The sequence below is a fragment of the Lutjanus erythropterus genome, chromosome 10 (assembly GCF_056507025.1).
Source record: "Lutjanus erythropterus isolate fLutEry1 chromosome 10, fLutEry1.hap2, whole genome shotgun sequence".
Classification (NCBI taxonomy): domain Eukaryota; kingdom Metazoa; phylum Chordata; class Actinopteri; order Lutjaniformes; family Lutjanidae; genus Lutjanus; species Lutjanus erythropterus.
In genome coordinates this window covers 5,933,112-5,958,059 of record NC_139326.1, presented here as the reverse complement: position 1 = coordinate 5,958,059, position 24,948 = coordinate 5,933,112, and the positions used below count along the sequence as shown (strand labels likewise).

Here is a 24,948-nt window from a genome sequence, read left to right as displayed (position 1 = left end):
GGTATCAGGTTAGAGGATTCTTTCCTTGTTTACAACATTAGTTCTCTGAGAAGCCATTTCAAAGCGTAATTTGTATTTTACCTGGAATATCCCTATAGAATTAGAAATCAAATTGGAATTGATTCAGGAAATCAGTGGAGATACCCAGCCTTACTCATCCTAGAGAAGAGCTCAAAGCATGTCTCCATTTGTGCTTTTTTTTTCTTAAGCAGCTGTGTGTCTGGGCTAGTGTTTTGTCTCCTCTGGCAATGACAGATGTGAGTGTGTTCTTTGTGCACCCTCTGCTGTGTCTGTCAGGATATCATATAGGAGGGGTACCTGTCCAGAACCTGGCACCTTAAGTCCGTACCGCAGGCTGTCCAGAACAATTGTACCGTGGTGGGTGGACTTACACAGTAGAGATGTAGCTCCCAGCACAGATCCAGACAAATCTGTCCTTGCTGTTTTCACTTCAGTAGCAACCACAGCTCTGTGTGTGCAGTTGCTTTTTCACTGCTTTGACTCCTGTAGTGTCAGTTTGCCCCATGTGGATTGGTCAGTTGCTGGTTGTTCCCTCCTAATAGAGCAGTAACTTCTCTCTGGTGTGAAATGGATTTTAATTTAATGCATATTGAAACAAAGGTGGGCAAAGAAATTACTACATTTATTTAGAAGGCAGGACTGACAGATGAGCAAACCTACTTGACACAAACATGTCACAAATTCTTAACTAACTGTAGTATTTTACTCAGTATATATAACTGATAATAACATACATTCTCAGGTAATAGAATAACGGTATTGCACAGGATTTAAATAAAATAAAAATGTTAATTTTTAATCTGTGAATTAACCAAAGGCATTAAATTATATAAAACAGAGAAAAGCAGCAAATCCTCACTTTTTAGGACTGCAAATGTTGAGAATTATTCCTAGAAATAATGCCTTGAACAATGAAAAGAAAAGCAAAAGAATTGCCAATTAATTTTCTTTGGATTTAAATAAAACACATACTTTGATTTATATTGGAAGATATCTCATTGGCCAGCACCTTTTTTTCAATTATAGATTTTTTACTTTTTAGCTTTAGGTACTTGAGCGATAACAGCGATCCAATCAGGATTTTTGGGGCCAATCACCAGTCGCCAGAAGCAGTATCAGCTGACACCTATTTGAAGCCTTCTGCTTACCTCGTAGCATTATTTATTTATTTAACTATTCTTGAAAACATTTACAAAACAACTTGGGGACCTATTGTACAAGAATGTATTGAGTTTTGATTTTTTTATAGAATTTTTTTATGTACACAGGAATGAGTGGCATCTAATTTTAGAATCGAAATGCTGCGATGAAAAAAAACAAAAAAGTTATGACAGCTGTAGACATATATATGTAAAAAAAAAATAAGAAAAAATGAAAACTTTATCATTTTAAACAGAATTCGTAGCATTTGAGTATAGGTTTGAGGTGTACCTGAATGCACCATGATAGCCCTCTTGTCACTCAAGTGCTCTGCTGCACAAAGCAATGTAGTTTTCAGAGTTTATGAGGTTCACCTGAACGCACCACGAAGTCCTTGTGTCAAACTTTGACACAGACAGCAGAGGACAGAAGCAGCTCGCTGTAAATGGCATCAAAACATGGTAGAGAATTCGCCTAGTTTTTTTTTATTGCATTGGTGCAAACATTCACTGTCAGTGTGGCGAATAATCTGAAAATGTCTGTGCATCCTCCGGGTGTTAATTTAGAGCGCTACTGCTTCTGATCTGATCAGAATTAGAATGAATGTCAGCTGATAATGAGTGGCCGATCAGTCGGAGCACCCTTGACCCTCCACATTGTTTTAAGGCAGTGATGTCATGCTTTAGATTCCCACGTGTCCTCTGCTGTGAGTTTACCTGTAGCTGTTGCCCTGATAGCTACAGTTTATTGTGATCCCAACTTCCTTCTCGCTCTGTGTTCACTAAGTCTCTGTCTTTATGCTTTTATCCAACATGTTTTTTCGCTCACTCCTCACGTTCCTTTTCTGTCCCAGTCTCTCCCCCCGGATCCTCTCACGCACCTCTCCTCTTGCCCTCCCTAGGTTCCTTAAGGCTCTGAGCTTCGCCTCTCTGGATAAAGAAGAACTCCTCAGTCCCATCAACCAAAGCACTCTGCATCGCTGCTCTTCAGTGCGCTCCATGGTCTCCAGCGCCACCTACGGGTGTAACGATGACTACATTGGCCTAGCACTGCCCATGGACATCAACGACATGTTTCACATCAGAGACTCTGCCTACTTTCAGCAGAGGATCAGCCCGCCATCAGAAGAGCGGAAACGCTTCCTCTTTGGCGACGGAGATGGTAAATACAATTTGTGCTTGATTTAATGATATTTAAACTACAAAAATATCAGAAGACAAATGTTTTGAAAAAAGATGGGTGTGTTTGTGCTCACCGTGGCGTTTCCTTCTGCAGGTGATCGCCCTCCTCTCCCGATACTGAAGCAGCAGTTCAGTATCTCTGAGCTGATTGCGAGCCGAGGGGACAACCAGAACCACACGGTGGGCTCAGAGGAGACCGGACTGCAAGATCACACTGACGAGAACTGCCTCTACTGTGTAGGAGCCATCGTCCTCGGATACCCCACACAGCCGCAGATCAACAGCACACACCCTCGGACAGGTGAGATAACTCCTCTTTTGTTCCCTTACTCTGGAAATCTGCGAGCATTAAATAATCTTGATCAAAACATACAATCAACATTATTATGAACCGCTGTTAAAATAAACAAAGTTACAATACACTTTTTGTAGCCTTGCTTTTATCTAGCGTGGTCAGTTTTTACTGGCACTTTACTTACATTATTTACATTTTATAGTTCTTTTCATTTGCAGTATGATGTGTACTCTATAAATAAAGATTGACAGATTGATACTTTGTTATGGGTAATTTGCAGTTATCACAAATTACATGTAATAAAAGAGGCTTTGAGAGTTGGACGTTTTTGTATTAGCTACCTTGAAAAGTTGCTTGAAGTGCTTAAATATTTCTCTCAAAAAGCTGTACTTGAAACTCCTTGCAGAAGATAACAGTTGATCTTTTTTCTGGTAGACTATGTCGACTTCCCGTCATGGGGAGGGCAGACTGGCCATCGTCTGGAGGTGATGCCTCAGTCTAAGTTCTCTGGGGTGTCGGGCTGCAGCGACGCTGCGGTGTCACAAGGCTCAATCTGTAGCACGCCCACACCTGGTGACATTGTCATAGGTGAGTCCACAATGAACCACAAGTTCTCAAACACTTTGATGTTTTACACAGAAAATAACATGTTGACTTTTGTAAAAATTACTTATCGTTCCTTATTGTTACATTAAAACTGTTGTAAAATGTGTTTAATTTATATCATCTGTAGTTTTGTAATCTAAACAAAATGCCATTTCACCTTAGTTCCATAACAAAATATGCTTTTGTTTCTTAATTTCACCAAATTAAATTAAATTTTACTGTCACTGCCACAGGTTGGAAATGTCTGAATGAAACATGAATACTACTACAGAATATTAATAGAATAAAACTGCTATGGACTAACATCATTGCACCTGAATACAATTTGGCACCTTCAATCCACAAGAGTCCCAGCTTTCCAGCCAGACTAAATTTATGCCACTCCAAGATTGTTTAGGGACCTCTGTATGCAGAAATATTTAAATACATCATCTTATAAATCTGATAAAATAACACATTTATACTGCAAAGCACTGCCTGGTTTTTGCTTGAAACGACATGTGATTAGCATTGTGCATATGTCTCTAAAGGGGAGACAAAAAAATCATTCTTACCGAAAACTTGTATTTGTCATTTAGGTGGTAAGGCGATATCAGAAGATGGGCCCGCCTCGCGAGTTTTGCTGAGGAAGGAGGTGCTCCGCCTCATCATCAACCTCAGCTCCTCTGTAGGAACCAAAGGCCATGAAACAGGACTACTGACGTAAAGACCTCTCTCCTCCTTTTGTTACACAAAACGTGTGAGATGCTTGTTGAATATGCAGAACATGAAAGTTGTTTTTCTCCCTTTGCTGCAGGATAAAGGAAAAGTTTCCCTACGCGTTTGACGACATCTGCCTGTACTCCGAGGTTTCCCACCTCTTAGCCCACTGTATGTTTCGCCTGACCTCGAGACGTTTCATACAGGAACTCTTCCAGGACGTGCAATTCATGCCAGTAAGACACGATGCATACATTTTTGAAGCTCTACATCTTTGCGTTTACTATCCCATGCTTACATTCTTCTTTCCTCTTTTACAGATGTATGAGGAAGCAGAGGCAATCCTGACAAAGCTACCAAAACCTGTTGAAGAGGACATTGACCCTCCTGCAGAATCCTGATCATCCTCCCTGCTTGTGTCCCCAGCACAGCCCCGGTCCTGCCACCCTACAAACATGGACAGAACGACTGATAGAATATAAGACATGGCTATAAGGAAGGGGAGGCGTTTGGCATGTTTCTGTTGCTCAAAACAGAGTCTCATCACCGAGGAGGAGGAGGAGGAGGTCATCACTCGCCTTTCTTCTAGTAAACACAAGCTAGAAACAAAGGACGTCGGTATCTGTAAACAAAATTTAACCCGACACGCCTAATGCTGTCTCAGACTTTTTTTTTTTTTTTAACAGGAAAAAGGGGGAGCAGTTTAACCAAATACTGTTTTCAGATGGGTTGGCAATCTTGAGCAACACTCAATAATACATCAACATAATGCTTAAGGACAAGCTGGATCATTAAGACAAAGACTCATGTTGTGTTTAAAAAAAGAAAAAGAAAAATTCTCTCAACATTTTATCTCTTTCCAGAGGTGGTGTTTTTTTCTGTAATGAAACGAAATAAGGCATGTCGTTGTGTCTACCCAGTGATTCCTCGGACCCCGCGTTCTTTTCTCCTTATGAAACAAAACACTACAGAGGGGTCCTGCTGTTTTTATCTGGAGCCTTCCCGGTTCATATCCCACCCCGACCTGTGATCTGTTCTCGCCAGATGTGTGCTTCTGCTTCTCTCGCCTCATCACTTCCTACAACCTGTAGCCTCGTGTCAGCACAGACAGCCAATTACTTTTCTATTTCTTGTATCTTCAGACAATCAAACATCACTAGTATTGTATTTTCTAAAGCACTATAGAATATGCCACCCTTACACAGTAAATGAGAATAGCATGTAATTTAATGCTAATTTTATGCCATCTTTACCTTTACTTGCTTAGGACCTTTAATGTTTTTCTTCAGCCATTGCATCATTAGTGAGCGTCTCAGGAGGTGGGTTGATCTTTGAATAGACTGAATGGAAGATCATTTATGCTACTAAAAGAAAAAAACTCCCCATGCTAAGTCATAATTATGAGACACACAGTTGAAATTCTGAGATTAGAATTGGAAATTATAAGATAAAAATCACTGATATGAGATTGAAATTATTGGATTTAAAAAATCCAAATTATGGTTATGAGATATTAATGATAAAATTAAAAGTCATAATTATGATTTTTTTTTTTTTTTCAAAAAAGTTAAGAGATGAAAAATAGGAATTCAGATTAAATGTCAGAATTATTATATAAAAAAATCAATTATGAGATAAAAGGTCAAAATTATAAGTTAAAAGAGGTAAGAAGTTGAAATGATGAGGGGAAAAAAGGTTAATTATAAGATAGAAAGTTGAAATTATTAGTTAAAAAGTCCTAACAAAATTGTCTTACCGTGGGGATTTTTTTTTCTAATCCTGGCAGAAAAGATCTTGCAGATATCAGAGTGATTCATTTCAGATTTGGTACCAAACTCCGCTCACAGATGTTTCTAGAACCTGCTCATAAACCCAGCAGCAGCTGCCCAGCTCTTTGCCTTCTTACCTCTGTGCTCCACTTCCACTGCATGTGCAACAAGCATGGCAAAGTTGTAACGTCACCTTAACGTGTTTTTTGCTTGTAAAAACGTTTTGTTTTGTTTTTTAAATAGGTTGCCATTACATGCTGCCATTACATTGTAGGAATATTATTCCCCCTGAATCTGTTTCCACAATGCAATATCACTGTCTGTCATTGGCTGAGATGGAGGAGGAGGAGGAGGAGGGAGGAGGAGGGAGGGGGGGGTGCGATGACTAAAGGAATTGTAAAAGGTTTCCAGGGAAACGGGGGATCTCTGTTTCCATTGGCTTGTTTTTTGCTATAATGCTGCTACACAAATGGACTCATAGAGAGATGATTCATAGATCAGCTGAGTGATGTCAGATCCGATCTATTTATTATATGTCTGTACCATAGAGTGAGCTCAACCAGAGAAGAAAAAAAGTTATTTATATTTTTTCCTCAAGACTGTATTATAATTTAAAAAGATTTTTTTTTTTTTTTTTCTTTTTTTTTTTTTTTGCCTGAATCGTGGTTTCCCTTGTATAATGTGTACAGTATGTTTTTGGGGGCATTGATGACCTGAAGAAACATACAATCCTATCAAAGGGATGCATTGTTAATAAAACAAAATTTGAAATACCCAAAATGTTTGACACTTCTTTCATTTCATTTTTATTTTTAACAGATATCAGAATTCACTCATATTGTAATACTTTTGAACCCATTTAGACCTTTTCCACTAAAAAATAATTTGTTTTGGAACCTGTTCCCAGCTGGAACCAAAAATTATTATTTTTTCTTGGGAACCAAAGTTGGCGGATCATATGCCACAGGTTGTTGTGGTGGAAATGAGGACCAACAGGATGCCTTGCAAGGCAGCTGGATACGCAAGATCACACAAGAAGCCATCTTGCCAGGCTCCAAATTATCTATCCAATCAGTGTCCTAGGAGGGACTACTAGCAGCTGCAGGCGTCCTTTTAGACTTTTTTTTCCCCAAAACAACAAGAATCATCTACCAACATGCAAACTACATACCTCAGACTGCAGTTTCTTGTTTCCTCCTCGGTGCTTTCCCACTACATTTAAGAGTCTTGCAATCTTGGTGCTTTGTAGCGAACCAGCACGTGTTTCGACCAGTTTTAACTGTAATCTTTGTGATCAAGGATGTCGTCAACAGAGCCCTGTCCCGGTGCAAGCACCAAATTTTGGACTGTCAGACCGTTTCCACCAAAAAAACTGAACTGGAACTGGTTTGGTTCCCAGCTGAAACCAAATAATAGCAGATTTTCCCTGGGAACGAAAGCATGCGTCTCATATTCCACAGGTTGTTGTGCCACACCCTTTGGTGACGACATCCTTCATTAAAATGCTTCCAGTCAAAAAAAGGTGGAAATACGGGCTGGTTCACTATGGGCTCTTTTCCACCAAATAACCTCTGGTTATTGAACCAGTTCCGTTCAAGATTGTTGGAACCTTCATGCTATCTACTGTCAGGGTGCTGCTACTGGTTCACTGGAAACGTTCTGCTAGATTACACGGAACAGGATCTTAATTACTTTAATTAATTAAACCAGTTTTTACCTTCTATTTCATACTAACATAGCTACAGTGAAAAAGATCCACACCTTTTACACCACATTAGTTCTGGGTCTTGAAACAGTTCCGTTCAAGATCCCGGAACCTCGGTGCTATCCAGATAAACAGCTTGCCTTCCCACCAGTTTTGAGCAGAACTGTTATAATCAAGACGTCATCAACAGAGGGCGCTACAGACTGCAGAACAACCTGTAGAACATGACACGGCCACTTTGGTTCCCAAGGAAAACCTGATATTTTTTTTGTTCCACCCAGGAACCAACCAACTGGAACTTCTCAGAACCATTCAAAATTATCCACACACTAAAATCTTATCAGTTTATTTCCATACGCAAGCCCTCAGTCATAGACTGCTTTATCGTGTGGAATCTGTTGTGCAGAAGTTATTTTTTGTACCATGAATAACTTATGAAAACACGTGATCCCAAATGTTTAAACACATTTAATATTTTGTCACTGATTGCACATTTTTACAGCAATGCCACCATACCGCTATTAAAGAAACTATAACATGAAACACTGGAGTGTATGTTCCTTTAAATCACTCTAAACAGTACTAATGTGAAATATTCACACATATAAAATAATTACATTCATTCTTTAAAAATAAAAACAAACAAAAAGACTAATTCAAGAACATTTGTCGACTTCCTGTCCTGTCTAATAATTCCACAATTGCACAACAAATCTTGCCCAGCTGCAGTGCTTGTGAAGACAGACGTGTCGGGGAAGACAGGAACTTTTGTCCACTCTTGCTTTTGCTCAGAAATATTGCACAACTGTATGTTGCTGTCTTCAGTCCCACTGGTCCATTCCTGATTGAGGTACATAGTTAAGTTAATGATTTCCATACGGAGCCTAATATGCAAGCCCCTGTTTGCTATCTCTGTCCTTTCCTGCGTCCACTGTTGTTCAGTCTGTTTCAGAGGTATTTATTCGTCAGAGCTGGAAAACAGTTCTGTTGTCGGAGCTCAGAAATGGTCCACTCTCTCCTCTTTCTCCTCCTGTAGGGCTGCTATCGTTTTTGAAGGGCTGATGTCGTTTCTGCTGGTTTCTTCCGGACTTTCATAGCTCAGGTTATCATAGCCTTGTTTGATATCATGTCTCATCTCCAGCTCCTGCCTGGCTTTTGCTTTGGCCTGCTGGACCTGCAGCAGCACGGCTTTATTCACACCAGGACCTGAGGAAAGGAAACAATTGACATTTCAAAAATTTGATTCTATTTCACAACAACTCTTTAAACCTCTGTGTTGCACCTATAAAGTACACACCAAAGTAGCTGAGCAGAACAGGCAGGAATATGAGTCCGTGAGCCATCCCCAGAAGCGTGATGACCAGGTTTAATCGGAAGAAGAAGATCTGGATGAGTTGCGCTTTAGCAAACGCCAGCACGAGGATGCCTGGCAGGTTGGTCATAGCAACACCAGCGAACACCTACAGGGTACAAAATAAACATATTAACTCGGATACCAATCAGTAGCAGTAGCTCCTGAGATCGGTGCAGTTTCTTTGCCTAGGATAATTTTTTGAAGAGTTGAAGGACCTCTGTATATGGCATGTGGACATTTATGCAAATAACTATGGCACTAAAAGTGAATTAGAGTTTTGCTTTAAACTTGTGAGTGTCTGCTCTACATTGCCTTGTAGTAACTCACCGCGCTGCCCATGTTCGCCGTAGCCTCCTTAGCCCTTTCTACATGTGTGGGCTTGGTGCTGAGGGCAAAGGATCTCGTCATATGGGACACAAACTCCACAGAGATTCCTACCGCCTGCAAACAACACAGAGAATTAAGTCAGCAAGGTAAGGAATGATCAGTTATTTACAGGCTGAAAGTTTGTCACTCTTTAATTATACAGTATTTTCATAAACGGTGATTATCACTTAGAGGTGAGACAAAAATTTTACTCATGCGTATTAAAAGTGAGCGCATGTTGAATATAATGGCGATGGTATGGATTATATACATCTTGCCCTACTGAAGTTTAGCATATCTTTCAAACTGCACACCTCCAGTTTGTCACCAGTCTTTTTTATACGCAAGTATCTGTACTTCTGTTCGAGTAAAGAATACGTGTACTTTTGCCTGTCATAGATGTGTTCTCACCGTGACCAGATTGATGAGGGCCACTGCGTTATAATCGATGCCCCACAGTGTCATGACGCCAACAGTATCCACGGTGATCATGATTATGGTGATTAGGTTGAGCAGACCGGAGCGCAGATCCAAGCCCAGCAGCAGACAGCAGACCACAAAGGTCGGCAGCAGACACAGGGAGATGTTGAAGAGCCCCTCTGGGACAATAGTCAGGTATTGCTCATAAAATACGTTGGTCACCCTGGAGGAAGGAGGGAAGACAAATACTGGTCAGAAAATACTGTGTGGACTGTGTAGATCTAATGGCCATTGCCATATAATTAATGAAAACCAGAAGCTTTTGTAGATGAAGGGAAAATTACACAAGGGAGTTTGGGAAATAAACGTGCAACAAAATGTAAAAGATATAACAAGGCAAAAACAATGTAACAAGAAAAAGAGGACATAACAAGATGTTGCAAGATGAAAATGACATAAAAGAAACATTGTAGAAGCAATAATAGGTTTCGTAGACGAGGGAAGATGAGATAAAGGAGTTGGGGAAATAAAAGTACGTACGTGTAAGGAAATACTTCAAAGTCAGATGTGGTGCCTGATATATTCCTCATTGTCAAGGTGATGTTGTGGGCCAGCTCTCTGGCCTTCATCAGTGCAGCAGTGAACTCCTGAGAGTTGGTTAAAGGTGTGTGGTAAGCCATGAACCGAGAGGCTGGGAAGCACAGGGGACAAAGGTAAGTCTACTGATGCACTTAGTGTACCATTTCTATTAAAGGAATAAGATCCCTGAAAGCTTTGAAGGAACAATACAGTATGTAAGAACTGACCCTAAGTCCAGCTGTGTTTTGCTTTGTGCTCTTATAACAGTTGAGTAAGCGGGACTCCCTAACAACTATGTTTAAAATGATGCAAGAGCACCTACCTAGAATTTCTCCATTCTCATCTAACACCACAGATGTGTCATAGGCTCCGAGACCACTGTAAGGAGAGACAAAAAGCAAGTGAGAGTCTTGTTTCCATGTTGTGATGTTTTTCCATGTCTGTGTGCACATTTGCAGCTCTAATACTCACCCTTTGGGGCACTTCAGGTCAGGCCTGTTACTCAGGAAGTCAGGGAGGAAGCGGTTGAATTGGGCCACGTTGGGTCTGAAGACACCAAGTGTACCTCTCAAACAGGCCTTACACTTGGAAGTAGCTGTTGAGACACAGGAGCAGAGTAGGTGTTCATAAAGGAAGGGTTATGTCTTTCATAATAAGGAAATTCTCAGTGAAGAATGTGTATAAATGTTATTTATTCTCTGAAGTGTTTCTCACTGTCGTTTGCAGGACAGAACCCTCCAATGTTTGGACCTAGGCTGTACAGACGGCAGCAACCAGATCCAGGGTTCAGCCAGTCGATGTAATCATCCACCCACGAGTTAGAAGGAATGGCCAGGTAGGACCTGCAGGTCATCAACGGGTTAAAAGGAGGGCAGGAGTACAAATGTCAGTGTTCAAAAATAAGACTACACTTTAGAGTGCCAACTAGAACCATAAAGGGTTCTTTGTGTTGTCCCCATAGGAGAACCCTTTTCAGTTCCTGGCGGTTCACTTAGAGCCCTTTCAGAGGGTTCTACCTAAAACCTAAACATGAAGGGCTACACCTAGAACCATCTGCGAAAGGTTTCACCCAGAACCCCCTTGTGAGAGGTTCTATGGAGAACCCTTCCATGGTGTAATGGTTCCACCCTCTCTGGGGGTTCTATCCAGAACCGTCCCATCTTCTAAGGGTGCTAACAAGAACCCACCAAGGGGGCTCTACTGATTTACATGCGCCTGTACGTGAAGTCAACCCTGTCAGTCAGCTGTCAAGTCAAGTTTTTTGATATATTTATTATTAATATATGTTCATAAGGATGTATTTCAGGATTTATATCAACAAAAGAATTTCATGGTATACCTAATGTGTGTTCTTTGTGTTATAAATTCTATGATATGTTGTTTTTCACAAAGACAAATTACAGTCAACGGAGACTGTAAAGAACAACATTATAATGGTATTTATTATCGAGAATGAAAATATATCAAACTTTTTGATTTTACACCTAATTAAATAATCTTGTATTTAATGCAACAAAAACCATTAAACAGTTCCTACATGTTTTATATTATAATACCGTGACTTTTTGTGCGTCTAACAAAGTTGACAAAATTAGCCATAGCTGCAAAAAAATGCTATTTCATTGAAAAAAGTTTGATGTTTTAAAATATATTTTCCAACCACCTCAACATACGGTTTTCCTTGTGCTCTCCCTGTTTCCACTGTGTCCTCCTCCCCTGTGTGTGTGTGTGTGTGTGTGTGTGTGTGTGTGTGTGTGTATGTGTGTGTGTGTTTGTGTGTGTGTGTGTGTGTGTGCGTGCATGTGTGTATTGTGGGCGTGGCTACCTAATCATCCACCTGGTGGAACTCTGCACCTGTCTGAAATCACCTCGTCAACTCACTGCTCAAGTCAGCTCCCTCAGCCACTCAGCAGCAGATTGTTCAGCCAGCTCAGTGGTTCACTGTCAGCTGCTCAGTATTTACTTCGTATTACTTGAGATTCTTGTGTCTTTTCCCGCGTGCTATTTTTTTCCTAGCGTTGTTTTCTCCTGTGCCCCTGGATTCCAGTGCCAACATCTCAGCTCAACCATCTACAAAACACTGTCCCAGCTCATTCCTCCATCCATTCGACCCTGATCATCTGCCTGCCACCAGCGCCCCTCAACCCTTCATCATTATTTATCTGAATAAATCCCCCTTACCATCTACAACAACCTGCTGTGTGTGTGTGTCTCCTGGGTCCAAAACCACAGCCCTAACAAGATCAGCACGTACACACACACATAACGTGCCTCATCTTCTCCACCTGCTGGCGGCAGTTTTATTGGCCACCAAACTGATTTTGGGTTTGTTTTTATTTGCCATTTGGCTGACTTTTGTCCTTTCTTACTAAACATTACAGCTTTTTCCATCCTCCATCTTTCACTTTCATATGATACTGTAATTTTGGCAGTTCCCCTTAAAGAGCTTTGCTGTTTGCCAGTAAGCAACTGATAACACTAATGATAAGATAGCATCATAATCCTTCTTATCTCCAGGAAGCAGAAGTGTCTTGTTAAGTATAATCCCTCTCTGTCACAGTGTTCACATGGTAATATAGTTATATACTGTAAGGCCAGGCTGCCCCGACAAGAATTCATTTCTAAACCCGATTAGATCTAACTTTAACTTATGTTGCGCCAACTTAAACATTAAAATTAAACCATGGTTTAGTTTTTATTCTAAAACTAGATTAAAATTGCTGTTCTGTTTGTTTTGTTAAACCCAAACTTTGAACTCTAAATTAAAATCCAGTATTAACTTTAAACTTGCACCTGAGAAGGTGTTCCTCAAAAAAAAAATCACAGACTCAACCAGTTGAGTTTTAAGTAATGCTAACTTATTCAGGTTTATAGCGTAGTACACAGCTGTTTCTAAATAATAATAATGATAATAATAATAATAATGTCGATTAACTGTCGATTAAACATCAGTAAACTTTATGAATTTACTGAATCGAGTCTTTTATTGTGAAAAAGATCTCTGCTTAATTTTAAATCTGGATTTGCTCATTTTAAACCCAGTATTACTAAACTCTGAGAGATCATTTCAAATTAATCCTTGTTTCAGTCTAAGTGGATTAATGTGAAAAAATGCGTGGCATGATACTGTTTTAATTAGGTCAATTTTATTGGACAAAACCGTGACACATTAGTTTGAATAGAATAGATTCAGTTTGTACAGAAACTGTAGGGGATTTTTCAGGTGTTTGCTCTCTCAGCCCGGCACAATCAGCGAGAGGCACCCATTATCTGGCGTTCATGTAACTGAGTTTATCATTAACTGATCTGATTGGCTGATGGCTAGTATGTAAGAGGTTGTCACTATGATTTCAGCAGGTTCAAGGATCTGTCATTGGAAAGTAGGAAGGACAAATGCAGGAAAGCACTTGGCACTGTACCGAACAAAAGAAGTGGTTTAACTGAGCAGCCACATGTTGTTAGAACCTGCTAAAGAAATTAGGATGTTTGTATTTTAATGAAAACTCACAGTTCAGGGTAGTCGGTGGCGTACTGGATCTTCTGGGTTAGCGAGAACTCATCACAGCCCACGCTGGAGCAAACTGCATTCATGCCGTCCTTGGAGCTGAAGTTGAAGCCTTTCGTTGTCACAAAATAAACGGGGACTCCGACTTCAAAGTATTTGTACAGGTATTGGAAATAGTCCAGCATGTAAGAGCCCTGCACCAAAAACAGAACAATCTTTGTGAGGTTAGACTGAAAGAGGAGTGCACAGGTCTTCATTTATACACAAGTGGAAAAAGTACTCAGATACCTTACTTAACTAAAAGTAGTAATACAACGATTTAAAAATACGCCATTAGTTAAGCAAAGTACAAAAGTATTAACATATTGCTGTTAAATAATAATATAATATTTACCCCTGAGAAGTAGTGTAGTACAAGAATTATACAAGGAGTTATAGATATGTATATATATATATGGCAGTTTTCACTGACCTTTGGCATGGCCAGCTCCTGATCCAGACCCACGGTCACATTAAACATGAGGAATAAGGACGCACAGAACATGAAGATGAAAACCAGCATCTAAAGAGAACACAGGACAGAATTTATTCAACAAATATCCAGTTAAAACACCTTCTATATAACTTTCACCTTTCCCGCAAAAGGTCATATCTTAAGTTAGCAAAACAGTAGCTAACTGGCTGGCTAATGATTGATGTATCTAAAGTCACTCACTCATTAAATCCCTGTTAATTACATGACTGCTGTTGTTTTTCTTTCAGCGCAATTCATTATGGTATATAGTTCTTGGTTAGTGACCATCAGTTGCACACTACTTTCCGTGATGCATTGTGGGATACTCTTAGTCCACTATATATGAACATATGTTGCTTTTACAGGTCCAGCAACATCCTCTAAGCATCTTCAAAATGTGATTTTCTTTTCAGTGTACCATATCAAAGTACAGGAAAGAGGAAAGGAAAAAGTTGAGCAGGGTACCAAACTTGCTCTGGAGCACAGAGCAAAAAGGGGTGGGACTTAAGGGTCAATTTGGAGAATAACTGTGAATCTGTGTTACAACTGAAAGGTTAGTAGCTTTACCACTATGATCCTGGAGTAACGGTGCAGTATGACAGGGGCATAGTATTTCCTCATTAATGGCAGCAGGAAGCCCTCGTTTGGCTTGTCTGGACGCTGGGTTGACACTTGAACACAGCAGACCAGTTCACAGCGATTGCTGTCCTGGCGCCTGGCGTCCAAGGACAGCAGCGCCACAAAGGCTGTCATCTGGAGGATGAAGTCCATGAGCACAGCCAGAGCAGCGTACAGAGCAAAGGTCTTCACTGCCGGCATGGTGGACAGTGCCCCTTGGGTAGCAGAACACACAGAACGTAGAGTTTAACACGTTGGACAGAAGCATAATGGTCCCTTATTACTCACTGTGTGTGCACAGGATTGTACTGTAGTGTTACCTGTTCCTACCTAAAAAGAAGCAGACAGACTCAGAGAGGCTGCACAGGAGCATGCTGGGAGCCACGTTTCCAAGGACACGGCCAATCTGCTCCTCTCTCTTCTCTCCGGACCTCCGCACATCTCTCTGCACCGAAGGAAGATCACCGAAAATATTACATGCAAATCTTACAAAATCAGCAACACTGCACATTCATGGTGCACACAGTCATACACACCTGGTACTCCAGTACAAAGATGAAGATGTTGTCAGCTCCAACAGCGAGCACCAGGAAAGGCACGACCTGCAGGATGACGAGTGAGGAGGGGACGCCGATCCAGGAGTAGAAGCCCATGGACGCCAGGACAGAACAGCCGACAACCAGGATCCCACCCAGACCCACCAGAAACTTGGAGTCCACCTACAGGACACAGATAAGACTCCTTATGTATATTCAACTCAGTGAACCTCTTCTGTGACTCTTGTCTTTTGCTGTGTCATCTGTACACATTATATATCTTACTGGCCAATAAACCTACGTGCTTCACTGTAGAGATAAGTGCAACATACAGCTGACCCAGCCATACTACTGCAGTTACTACTTATCATATATGTGATAAGTACTGTTTCATCAATTTTGCTTGTCTGGTGGAGGCTTATTGTATACTAAGCACATATATATATAACTGTTTTTGTAGTAAAACAACAGTGTATCAAGACTAAGGCACAGGTCCACCGACAAAGACTAATTTTAAACCTAATTAAATCATGGTTTAACTTCACTTTTGTTGCACAAAAACAGTTTAAACATGACTATTTTTTAGCACCTATAGCCATGCATTTGTTAGGCTCTCAGGTTTTGATTTGTAAAGATCAACACATCATTGGTTTTATACTCTGGCAACTGTCATTTACATTTTTAAATTCTTCTTTTAAAAGATCTATGTGGTATCAAGTGTAATATAATGGCCAGTAATCTGCGCTGTGGCATCTTGAAGTCTTGAAGGCACGTGCTAGACGTCACAAGCAACAACAAAAAAAATATTAAGTGAATTGCCAATTCTGCCTTTGATTTCGATTATTGGAATTGGAAGCTCATTTTGATTGATTTTCAATTTACTATTGAAATTGTGACATCCCTTTTCAACTGTTATTGGAGCACAGAGCAAAAGAGGCGGGGCTTAAAAGTGACAGTGGCTGAAAAAGCCTCTGTATATCATAATGCATTATAATGAAGGTGGACATGAATCTTTGAAGTCTTACCAGTATGCGTTTCCATGAAGAGTACTCCCCCAGTGCCACAGCAATGTAAACAAAGATTACAGCATAGCTGATCATGAAGATGGGGATATCCTCCGCTGTAGTTCGATTAATCTCGTCCTCCAGAGACCTCTGTGGACAGAGGGGGAGACCAGAGGGAAGAAAAATAGTGAGCTGATAGAAAAGAGGAGACCGCTCAACACGACCCCTTGAAAACAGCAGGTCAGAGCAGATTTTACTGTACCTCTGCCATGTATGCAAAGGTGAAGTTGGCGGCAGGGTTTTTCTGGTAGTCCTGGACAATTTTAAGAAACTCCGTCTCCCACTGCATGGCCACTTTGAACTTGGTGCTGTTGCGAGCGAAGTTGTTTAGGGAGAAGGTCATGATGAACGCCTCTGCATTGGTGTAGTCATCATCTGGGGAAAAAAAGACGTTGAAGTGAGTCACCTTCTTGTGTTTAATGTACGCCACCCATTTTTGAGAACTGGGACAAATCATGTCCTACAAAAAAAAGGGGTTGTCACAGTTCTCAAGAATATATAACAAGTATTTGATGTTTAAAAGATGACAAGTCACTCACTCTGATAGCCTCCTACAGCCAGAAATGGGAAGACTGGACCTCCGTAATCGGCCATGCAGCTCATACCTAAATCAGTGATGTCCTTGAAGGACAGCGGAGAGCTTGAGAAGAGACGGAAAGGTTATGTTAAAGTTCCTGAGCAAATGAATCACTATGTTACCCCCCTCAAGTCTGAGTAAATTAATCCTTACTTGACGCAGTAGATTAAGTGGTCTCTCCAGTCCACCTCTTTGGTCACTCCCAGCTGTGTCATGTTCACTTTAGCGTTGATGTTCGCCAGGCTGTTCTGGAAGTACTGTGGCAAGCTGTTGACTGCACAGTCCGTCACTGAAGGGTTGGTTGGGTTCAGCGGTGCGTAACACACATCCTTCAGACTTGCATTGCGTTTCAGATCCTCTGACCAGAACTCAATGTTCTAAAAATGGCACAAAAGAGGCATCAACCAAGATTGTTTCGATACCAATAGCAGAATACTGGATTTCTGTGTTAACGTAGCAGTTGGTCTGTGTAGTTAGTGGCTGGTCTGTGCACCTAATGTTAGCGGTTTGTCTGTGCAGCTAATCAATCTTTACCTGTATCCGTGTCTGGAGCTCCAGCAGCTCAAGGATGAGATCTTTGGATACAAGGCCGCTAAAGTTCTGGGGGCCAAATAGCAAAGAGTCATAAATTTCGCCTTTCCTGTTTGGCGCCGTCAAGATCAGCTGATTCGTCCTGAAGAAGGGGCCAAAGTTTCTGTCGTGGAAGTCTTTCTCCTGGCGGGCGCGGCTGTTGGGGGCAGACCACAGCTCGACGGGGTCAGTGGTGAGCTCAATGGACTTCAGACCAGCGGCGAAAGCAGCGACGACAACAGCCGACAACAGGAGCACCTGGAATGAAGATGAATTATTAATAACTGAGCAGAGGTGGGAAGTAACAAAATACAAATCCTTTGTTCTGTGCTTAAGTAGATTTTTCAGGTAGCAGTACCTCGCGTAAGACAAACTTTTTACTTTTACTCCCTATATTTTAACACAAATATCTGTACTTTTTACTCCTTACATTTTCAAAACAGGCTCCTTACTTTAGTTTTAATGCATTTGAAGGAAATTATTGATTGTTTTTATTTTGTGTTATCACATGTCATCTTCCCAACATCAAAACAGATTTCAACTTAAATGGATGGGACAATAACACATAGAAGACTATTTCCTGGTGTATCCATCGGTGCATATCACATGTGACAGATGCAACAAGGCAAAAGTGATGTAACAAGACAGAAAGAAGTGATAAGAAACAACATGAGAGAAAACAACATACAACACGTAACAGGCAAAACTGACGTATAATGTAAAAGGACAAAAATGACGTAATCATGTAACAAATGAGGTAAAAGACGTAACAAGACAAAAACAACAGCAATAATGAGATGAAAATAATGTTAAAGATGTAACACCACATAAACAACTTAATAAGACAAAGACAAGACTTAACACAATGAAATAGACAGACAGGGAGACTTGACTGCAGAGAAAAGGTGAGGTTCAGTCAGCTTTGCACATAAACAGCTGATAGAATTGTCTTCCAGAAGGCCACTTTAGTTTTTATACTTTGAGTACATTTCAGAGGCTGTACTTTTTCACTTTTACTTGATTAAATTAGTTGAATCTGCACTTCTGTTTTTAATGAGTCTCTGTTCTACTTGAGTAAAGAATGTGTGTGTTTTTGCCAACTCTGAAAAATACTAACCGTGAGAGGATAAGAGGCCATGAGGGTTCCCCAGCGCTGGAACTGTAAGCTGAGGAATGCTTGAGCAGCCAGGCTGTTCCTGTCAGCACATGTCACCTCTGACGGATCAATGACCCGCTCAGTCACATCGTTACTGTTCTGGTCTTTGCCTTTGCCCTTTCTCTTTCCTTTCTCCTCATCCTTTCTTTTCTGAGACCTCACCAAGCAAGTGACAGAGAGGTACAAGATGAAAGCAAATATCAGAAGACAGAGTAAGATGATAGAGATCACGAGGAAGCCGTCTGTGCCCAGCAGTCTGAAGGGGCCGGGGGGCAGTGGAGGAGGTGGTATCCCTGGGCACGCCTCTTGGCAGTCCTGGCAGGAGCACACCTGACCTCCGGTTGGCGTGGTCTCGTTACACTTCAGAGCACGACCGTTGTAGGGAACGATACCCTCTGGTAGTCCCGCAGTGTCTCCCTCTTTCACCAGGTTGAAGTCGATGTCCAGTGGAGCCAGGCCGTTACTGGAGTCTCCCTGGAAGTCGTACCAGCGCTGGGGGGTGCAGAGCTTGGCGCCATACCGACCACACATGGTGGCGATGGCGAAGCCTCCTGTGGCTGGGATCCGAACATTTTTACAAGACTGGAAGGCGGTGTCTGCAAAGGTGGTGGTGACGAATGCCTGGTAACCTACGACGGCTAAGTTAGTGGCATTAGTCTCCTCGTTAGTGACGTTCATGATCTTTGTGACTTTTAGCATCTGGCTCTGGTTTGGGCTGCAGGTGGTGATGCAGTGCAGGTGGGCGAAGTTCTCAGCGCAGGAAGGGCAACGGACCAGCACGGCCTTGGACATAGCAAGGTTAGCTTGCAGGGATGACAGCTGTTTGATGGAGCAGCAGGCGGTGGTTTTGTCTGGGCCACGGTCCAAAATGGGACACACCTGCAAGAAGAACAGGTGCTATTTTATAGATGGACAAATGCAAACACAAGCTCACCTCTTATAAATACTCTTAATTCTTAAGGGGAAATTTGGCACTTTTCATGTGGACGTCCAATCATTGCTGATGGTAAATCAAATGATAATCAGTTGATAGGGTGGGATCCAGTTAGATCCACTTGAGGTTTCTGACCCATTCAAAGGAAGTTTTTCCTCACCACAGACACATCGGTGCTTGCTCTTGGTGGGAACAACTGAGTTTCTAAAGAGTACAGTGTAGACCTGCTCTATCTGAAAAGTCACCGATGTGCAAGTCTCAAGTCTGAGGCTTCAAGCCTCAAGTTACTGTAGTGAAAATCATGCAAGTAAAGTCGAGTCATTGTTGTTATTTTTCTGATAACTTCTGAAGTTTTAAATGGACTCGCTCAAAAGTATATGAAAGACCTTTTGACTCCATATGTCCCCGGGTGGTCTTTGCTGTCAGTTGATAGAAGTCTATAGGTTTTTATCACTCTATTCTGGCCATTTTAATTTTCTTAACTGATTCTATCCTTCAATCTTTTGGGATTCTTGTGTTGTTTTTATTTGGCCCCTCTATCATCTGCATTTTTATCTGTAATGTTTTTATCTGTGCTGTTTTATCTACAGTTTTTTTTTTTTTTTTTTATTGTATCGGCTGTTTTTATCGTTCTTTTCTGTGAAGCACTTTGCAACCTTTTATGAAGAGCGCTATATTAATTAAGTTCACATTTGCCATCAACTCTGAGTGAACACCCACATGAAAAGTACCAATTTGTCCCTTGAAGAACAAGAATACACCCGCTCTGCCATACTTAAAACAGTTCTTCTCAGCAGGATCTACAGACCTGTCTGAGCTTCAGGTAGTGGGCTGTCGAGAGGAGGGGGGCACGAGTGTAGTTGAGACAGGGGACGATAGGAGGAGTGAAGGTGTTGCCGAGTGACGGGTTGAGACCGCACTCCTCATAGAAAGCGCAGTAGCCCGCCTCATGTTGGGCCTCTGACAGCACCTGCACAGAAGAGTTGTCATTATGTACGATACTCTAACAAACTCACAACTCTAAGACACTCCAGCATGTTCTATAAGCACATATTGCATATTGTTCTAAACGAAATGAAACATGAAACCATGATAATTAACATACAGAAAGTGTCAAGGATGAAACATGGTGTGATTAGCTTTGTCATGTTCAGTACATTTTGTAAAGACATTATATCACATTATTAACCCACAAATGTCATAAAAGTGTCATAATGACTGCGTGCTGCGCTCCTGCCATGTCAGCGCTTAATACCACCTTGCAAGTTGCAGGACAGGAGAAATGGAAAATGTTCAGAGAATGTTGAAGCTGTGTAAAGTTGGTCACAGTTATTTATGTCATATTATTACATTTCTAACAGTATTTACTGTCAAGAATAAAAAACTATCTACATAAAAGTTAATTTTGAAATGTCATCTTTTAAAGATTACAACCACTTTACACTTTATTAATTAATTTAATTGTTACTATTTTATTTTTAACTTTAACTGCTTTACTAGACACAACACATTCTAACACATATGAAGACCTCAGAGTGTATTTTATTTTACTCTATTTCTGTATTTGATTTGTGTTTTTTATTTAGGTGTTGAACATGTTCTGTACAATTTCATGTACAACCACAGAAGACGTTTTATCTGAGGAAACATTTATCTTATCTTTTCTGGCTGCATGAGCAATTAACCTTGTGAGAAAGCAGTAAAATATCAGCTTTGCTTCGATATTTACGGAACTTAATCGCAGACACAAAATTTAACTTTAGTATTTTTGTGATTTAGCATCTGGATCAGTACTTACAGTTTAATGACAACATTTTCTTTGCATCTGTGAGTGATATCTGTAGTGTTTAAGGAAATACACCACAGGCAAAAACAACAAAAACATTTTTTTCATCCACTGGTCAGTTCTGAGATTTTCACATCGTGTCTTCTCTCAGAATAATGGAAGGAAATCTCTCATACAGTATATCAATCGTAGCCTGATTTTTATCACATTGTTCCTAAAACATGGCAAAAAATAGATTATTTTATGGCTGCTGACAGTATTTTTATAGAGATTTATGGAGTGATAAAAAGAGATATAAAATTCCCCCTGTAAAAAACCTTTGACTCGACAAATTGAAACTACAATTTTAATTTCTGCGCTGGAAATGTATTCAGACTGGTGCATATTTAATTAGATAACACCTCATTTGCAAAATAAAACTTTCATGTTTCAAAGTTTCATGGTAACTTTTTTTTTTACCCCCTTCACCTTTGCCTTAAATTACAAAACACAGTTACGTGTATTCTTCTACTTTCCAATCCTGATCCTAGAATAAAACCTTAAACTTTTTAATAATTACTTTTTAAATACTGGAGTGTGAGAATAAAGCAATGTGAGGTTATTATGCTATTGACTGAAAAAGGTGTACAGAGTTTATATTACAAAACAGCAATACAAAAAACAGACCAACTTACCACAAAAGTCAGAAAAGTGATCAAAGCTGCGATACGGGCCATGATTCCTGAGAGAGTGTCAGCAACAGGAGGGTCAGCGTCCTCAGGTACAGTAAAGTGGAGTGTATATTAATCACTGCTGCCCAAATGGAAGATACATTAGACAAAGGAAGACCGTGAGAGGTGCTCTGTGGCGTCTAAGTTGTCCTCTCCTATCGTCTGTCTGTCTCTGATAGGGTTGGACAAGGAGAAACCTCCTGACATGTGCAGCGTCACATCACTTCTGTGATGTCACACCTTTCTTATCTGGTGTGATTTCTCGGCTGGCCAATCGCAGCTTTGGGCGATCAATTCTTCTGTCTGATAATTAACGTGGGAGAGATTTTTGATAGGGTTGCTGAGGAGATCCAAACTTCAGGAGAATCCGAAATAACAGCCGCACCCAGTCCTTCACCTGTGTCACATATTGTTACTGACGTGTTTCCATTGAAGACAGATAAACACATAGACACCAGTTGGCCTGAATCACATCAACACATATAGGAGAGGATATAACATATAGAAGTTGTTTTTATTGTTAAGGCAGTGTGTGCCTCAAGCATGCAAAGTACACTACAGCAGACCTGAACTTGAACTTTAGACCATCATCTAAGTGACAGAGCTGTGTGCAGGTTATCTGATCTATAAGGTGCAGATACATTTCTGTCAAACAAAGTTTTTTATCTCTAGTGTCAGCCTGGAGGGGATAATGCAATTGTTTGCATGTGTACATGCATGATCAATGGAACTGCATCTTGTCCGGAGCTAATCTTACATATTACTGGACTGATCAGACTAATTTTTTGTGCACATTTATGACTGCATGCTAAAGGACCTCTGTATTCTTGAAAAATCTTTTATTATGGCTCCACGCCGGCGACAGCTGTGGCCACAGGCGTTATGTTTTCAGGTCATCCCATCCTTGTGAACGTGATAGCATAACACCTTTCTTCAAACTTGGCACAATGACCACTTGGGCTCAAGGATGAACAGATTAGATTTTGGTGGTCAAAGGTCGAAGTCACGATGACCTCTTGTTCTTCCTGGTCTCGTGAAGACAAGAAAGTGCTGCTTTCAGTCCCTCAAATAGGAAGATTTCCTGATTTAAAGCCTTGGATTTTGAAAAACTAGGATGGACATTTAGTAGATTAGATTTAGATTAGTATTTATTATTTATGGATTATTTGATAGGTACAGATACAGTATACATAGACAAGCTGATAACAGCCATCAACACCCGTATGTAGAATGCTTTTACAGAAATAAGAGACTGGAATAGTGACAAAAAGATGGAAAACTGAATGCAACAAAATATCAGAACAAAGTAAAAACAAATAAATAAATAAAGCAAACATTTAAAGATATTACAATTAAAAACTAGACATGAAAAGTGATGAAGTCTGCAGCAGATTTCAAATGGCATGACAATTAACTTTAATCTTTGCTGCTATTTGATAACGGTAATAAAACAATTTATACAAGGTCAAGTAAAAAAGTAAAAACTGACTATGGGCAAGTAGATTTCTGACCCACTTTCCTAACCGGGCATGTCGAAAAAAAAAAAACATTCAGGTTGAATCCTGCATGTAACAGTTTAAAATGTTATAATCAGTACATACAGACCAAGGACAACAATTATTCAAAATAACACACAACCATTGAAAAAAACATTTGAAAAATGTAATAAACAAAACAGCAAAACTTGAGTAACTAGTTGATATTGGTTTTAACAAGGATTTGACTGTTGGAGAAAATGTTTTAAAATCCTGAATCTTCTTTAAACCTGCAGGTAGAGAACTCCTCAGAGTTGTGGCTGTAATCGAGAATACAGTTTGTGCAAAGGAAGTCTTACAGTGCCTAATTTCCGTTCCTGGCTGAGGTTACCAGGCTACCACTAGGATTCAGAATCCGTAAACATAATATAAATTTCCACTTTTATGCAGATGACACACACCTTTATTTCTCTTTCAGTCCCAGCTGTAACAATAAATTATAAATGAAGTCATAAAGTGGCTGAATACAGACGATCTGAAGTTATTATCACAGGACCAGACTGCACATGCAATCACTTCACATCACAACTCGGCTCACTCTCCACCAGTGTTACCTAAATTTTAGAAATTTATTTTAAGATTTTGCACATTAGTGACTTCTGTAACTCCAGGTACTGACATGTACAAAAGTAAAAAGCTGCTCTCTTAAAGACATTTGTCACGTCTTTTATGTAATTTTCACCTTTTTCTGTGTTTAATGTAGTTTTTTCTTATGTTTTTACATTGTTTTCATCTTGTTACATCTTTTACATATTTTTTCCTTGTTATGTCTTTTATGTCACTTTTTTTGTTTTTTGTCCTGTTACATGTTTTTCATGGTTTTTGTCTTTCACAGACTGTCACAGACCGACAGACATCAGCTTTGTGTAATAAGGCCTGACAGTACAAACAGCAACAGAGGAGAGAAACTACATTTCAAAACACAGAGATTGAGTTTGAAGGAGAAATACTGAATGCTCGACATAAAGAGACTTTTAAAATCATCTGTATCTCTGCTCTCCTGCACACACATGAGCTCAGTATCACAAGGGGGGAGAAAAGGAGGCTCATCACCGTTTACCTGCAGTCGGTGACATGTAATCCCAAAAATTTTGAAAAACAAACACTGAACTCTCACCTTATTATCATCATAAGACTGTACTTCTTTAGAATGCTGATGAAATATTTATTAGTTTTAGTTAAAACCAGTGACAACTGGTAGCACGCTGACATGACATGACTGTTTACTTCCTGGATCACATCCTACAATCTAAAATCCACTTTGTAATTAATCTCCCGTTATCACATGTCAAGGTTACAGCGGAGATA

At 40.3% G+C, this 24,948-nt stretch overlaps 2 protein-coding genes across 2 annotated transcripts in view; one reads left to right on the top strand and one right to left on the bottom strand.

Annotated features, from left to right (window-relative positions):
* Positions 1-6,491, top strand: part of LOC146319925 (rapamycin-insensitive companion of mTOR-like) — a 30,584-nt gene extending 24,093 nt beyond the window's left edge. Inside the window, exons 32-37 of the mRNA XM_084728029.1 lie at positions 2,063-2,322; positions 2,437-2,643; positions 3,073-3,225; positions 3,822-3,945; positions 4,040-4,178; positions 4,263-6,491. Coding sequence (XP_084584155.1) covers positions 2,063-2,322; positions 2,437-2,643; positions 3,073-3,225; positions 3,822-3,945; positions 4,040-4,178; positions 4,263-4,343 — 964 coding nt within the window. The 3' untranslated portion in view covers positions 4,344-6,491. The remainder of the gene's footprint in view (positions 1-2,062; positions 2,323-2,436; positions 2,644-3,072; positions 3,226-3,821; positions 3,946-4,039; positions 4,179-4,262) is intronic.
* Positions 6,492-7,866: 1,375 nt separating this feature from the next.
* npc1l1 (NPC1-like 1) lies at positions 7,867-22,287 on the bottom strand. Its single transcript, XM_084728030.1, has 21 exons — positions 22,070-22,287; positions 20,418-20,579; positions 18,637-19,554; positions 17,484-17,777; positions 17,103-17,326; positions 16,912-17,012; positions 16,575-16,747; positions 16,334-16,462; positions 15,309-15,491; positions 15,103-15,217; positions 14,722-14,987; positions 14,113-14,202; positions 13,644-13,834; positions 10,850-10,977; positions 10,607-10,730; positions 10,458-10,513; positions 10,097-10,247; positions 9,548-9,779; positions 9,098-9,211; positions 8,714-8,876; positions 7,867-8,622 (listed from the first exon to the last, which is right to left on the bottom strand). The coding sequence occupies exons 1-21, from the start codon at positions 22,109-22,111 to the stop codon at positions 8,414-8,416; spliced, it is 4,065 nt and encodes a 1,354-aa protein (XP_084584156.1). The 5' UTR covers positions 22,112-22,287; the 3' UTR covers positions 7,867-8,413.
* Positions 22,288-24,948: the final 2,661 nt, after the last annotated feature.

What these genes read in the sequence shown, in the direction of transcription:
- npc1l1 (XM_084728030.1), bottom strand. Translation starts at nt 22,111, where the DNA reads ATGGCCCGTATCGCAGCTTTGATCACTTTTCTGACTTTTGTG. An exon ending in TGAGAATGGAGAAATTCTAG is followed by an intron (nt 10,248 to 10,457) that starts GTAGGTGCTCTT and finishes TGTGCTTCCCAG; the next exon opens with CCTCTCGGTTCATGGCTTAC. An exon ending in CCCTCATCAATCTGGTCACG is followed by an intron (nt 9,212 to 9,547) that starts GTGAGAACACAT and finishes TGTTGTTTGCAG; the next exon opens with GCGGTAGGAATCTCTGTGGA.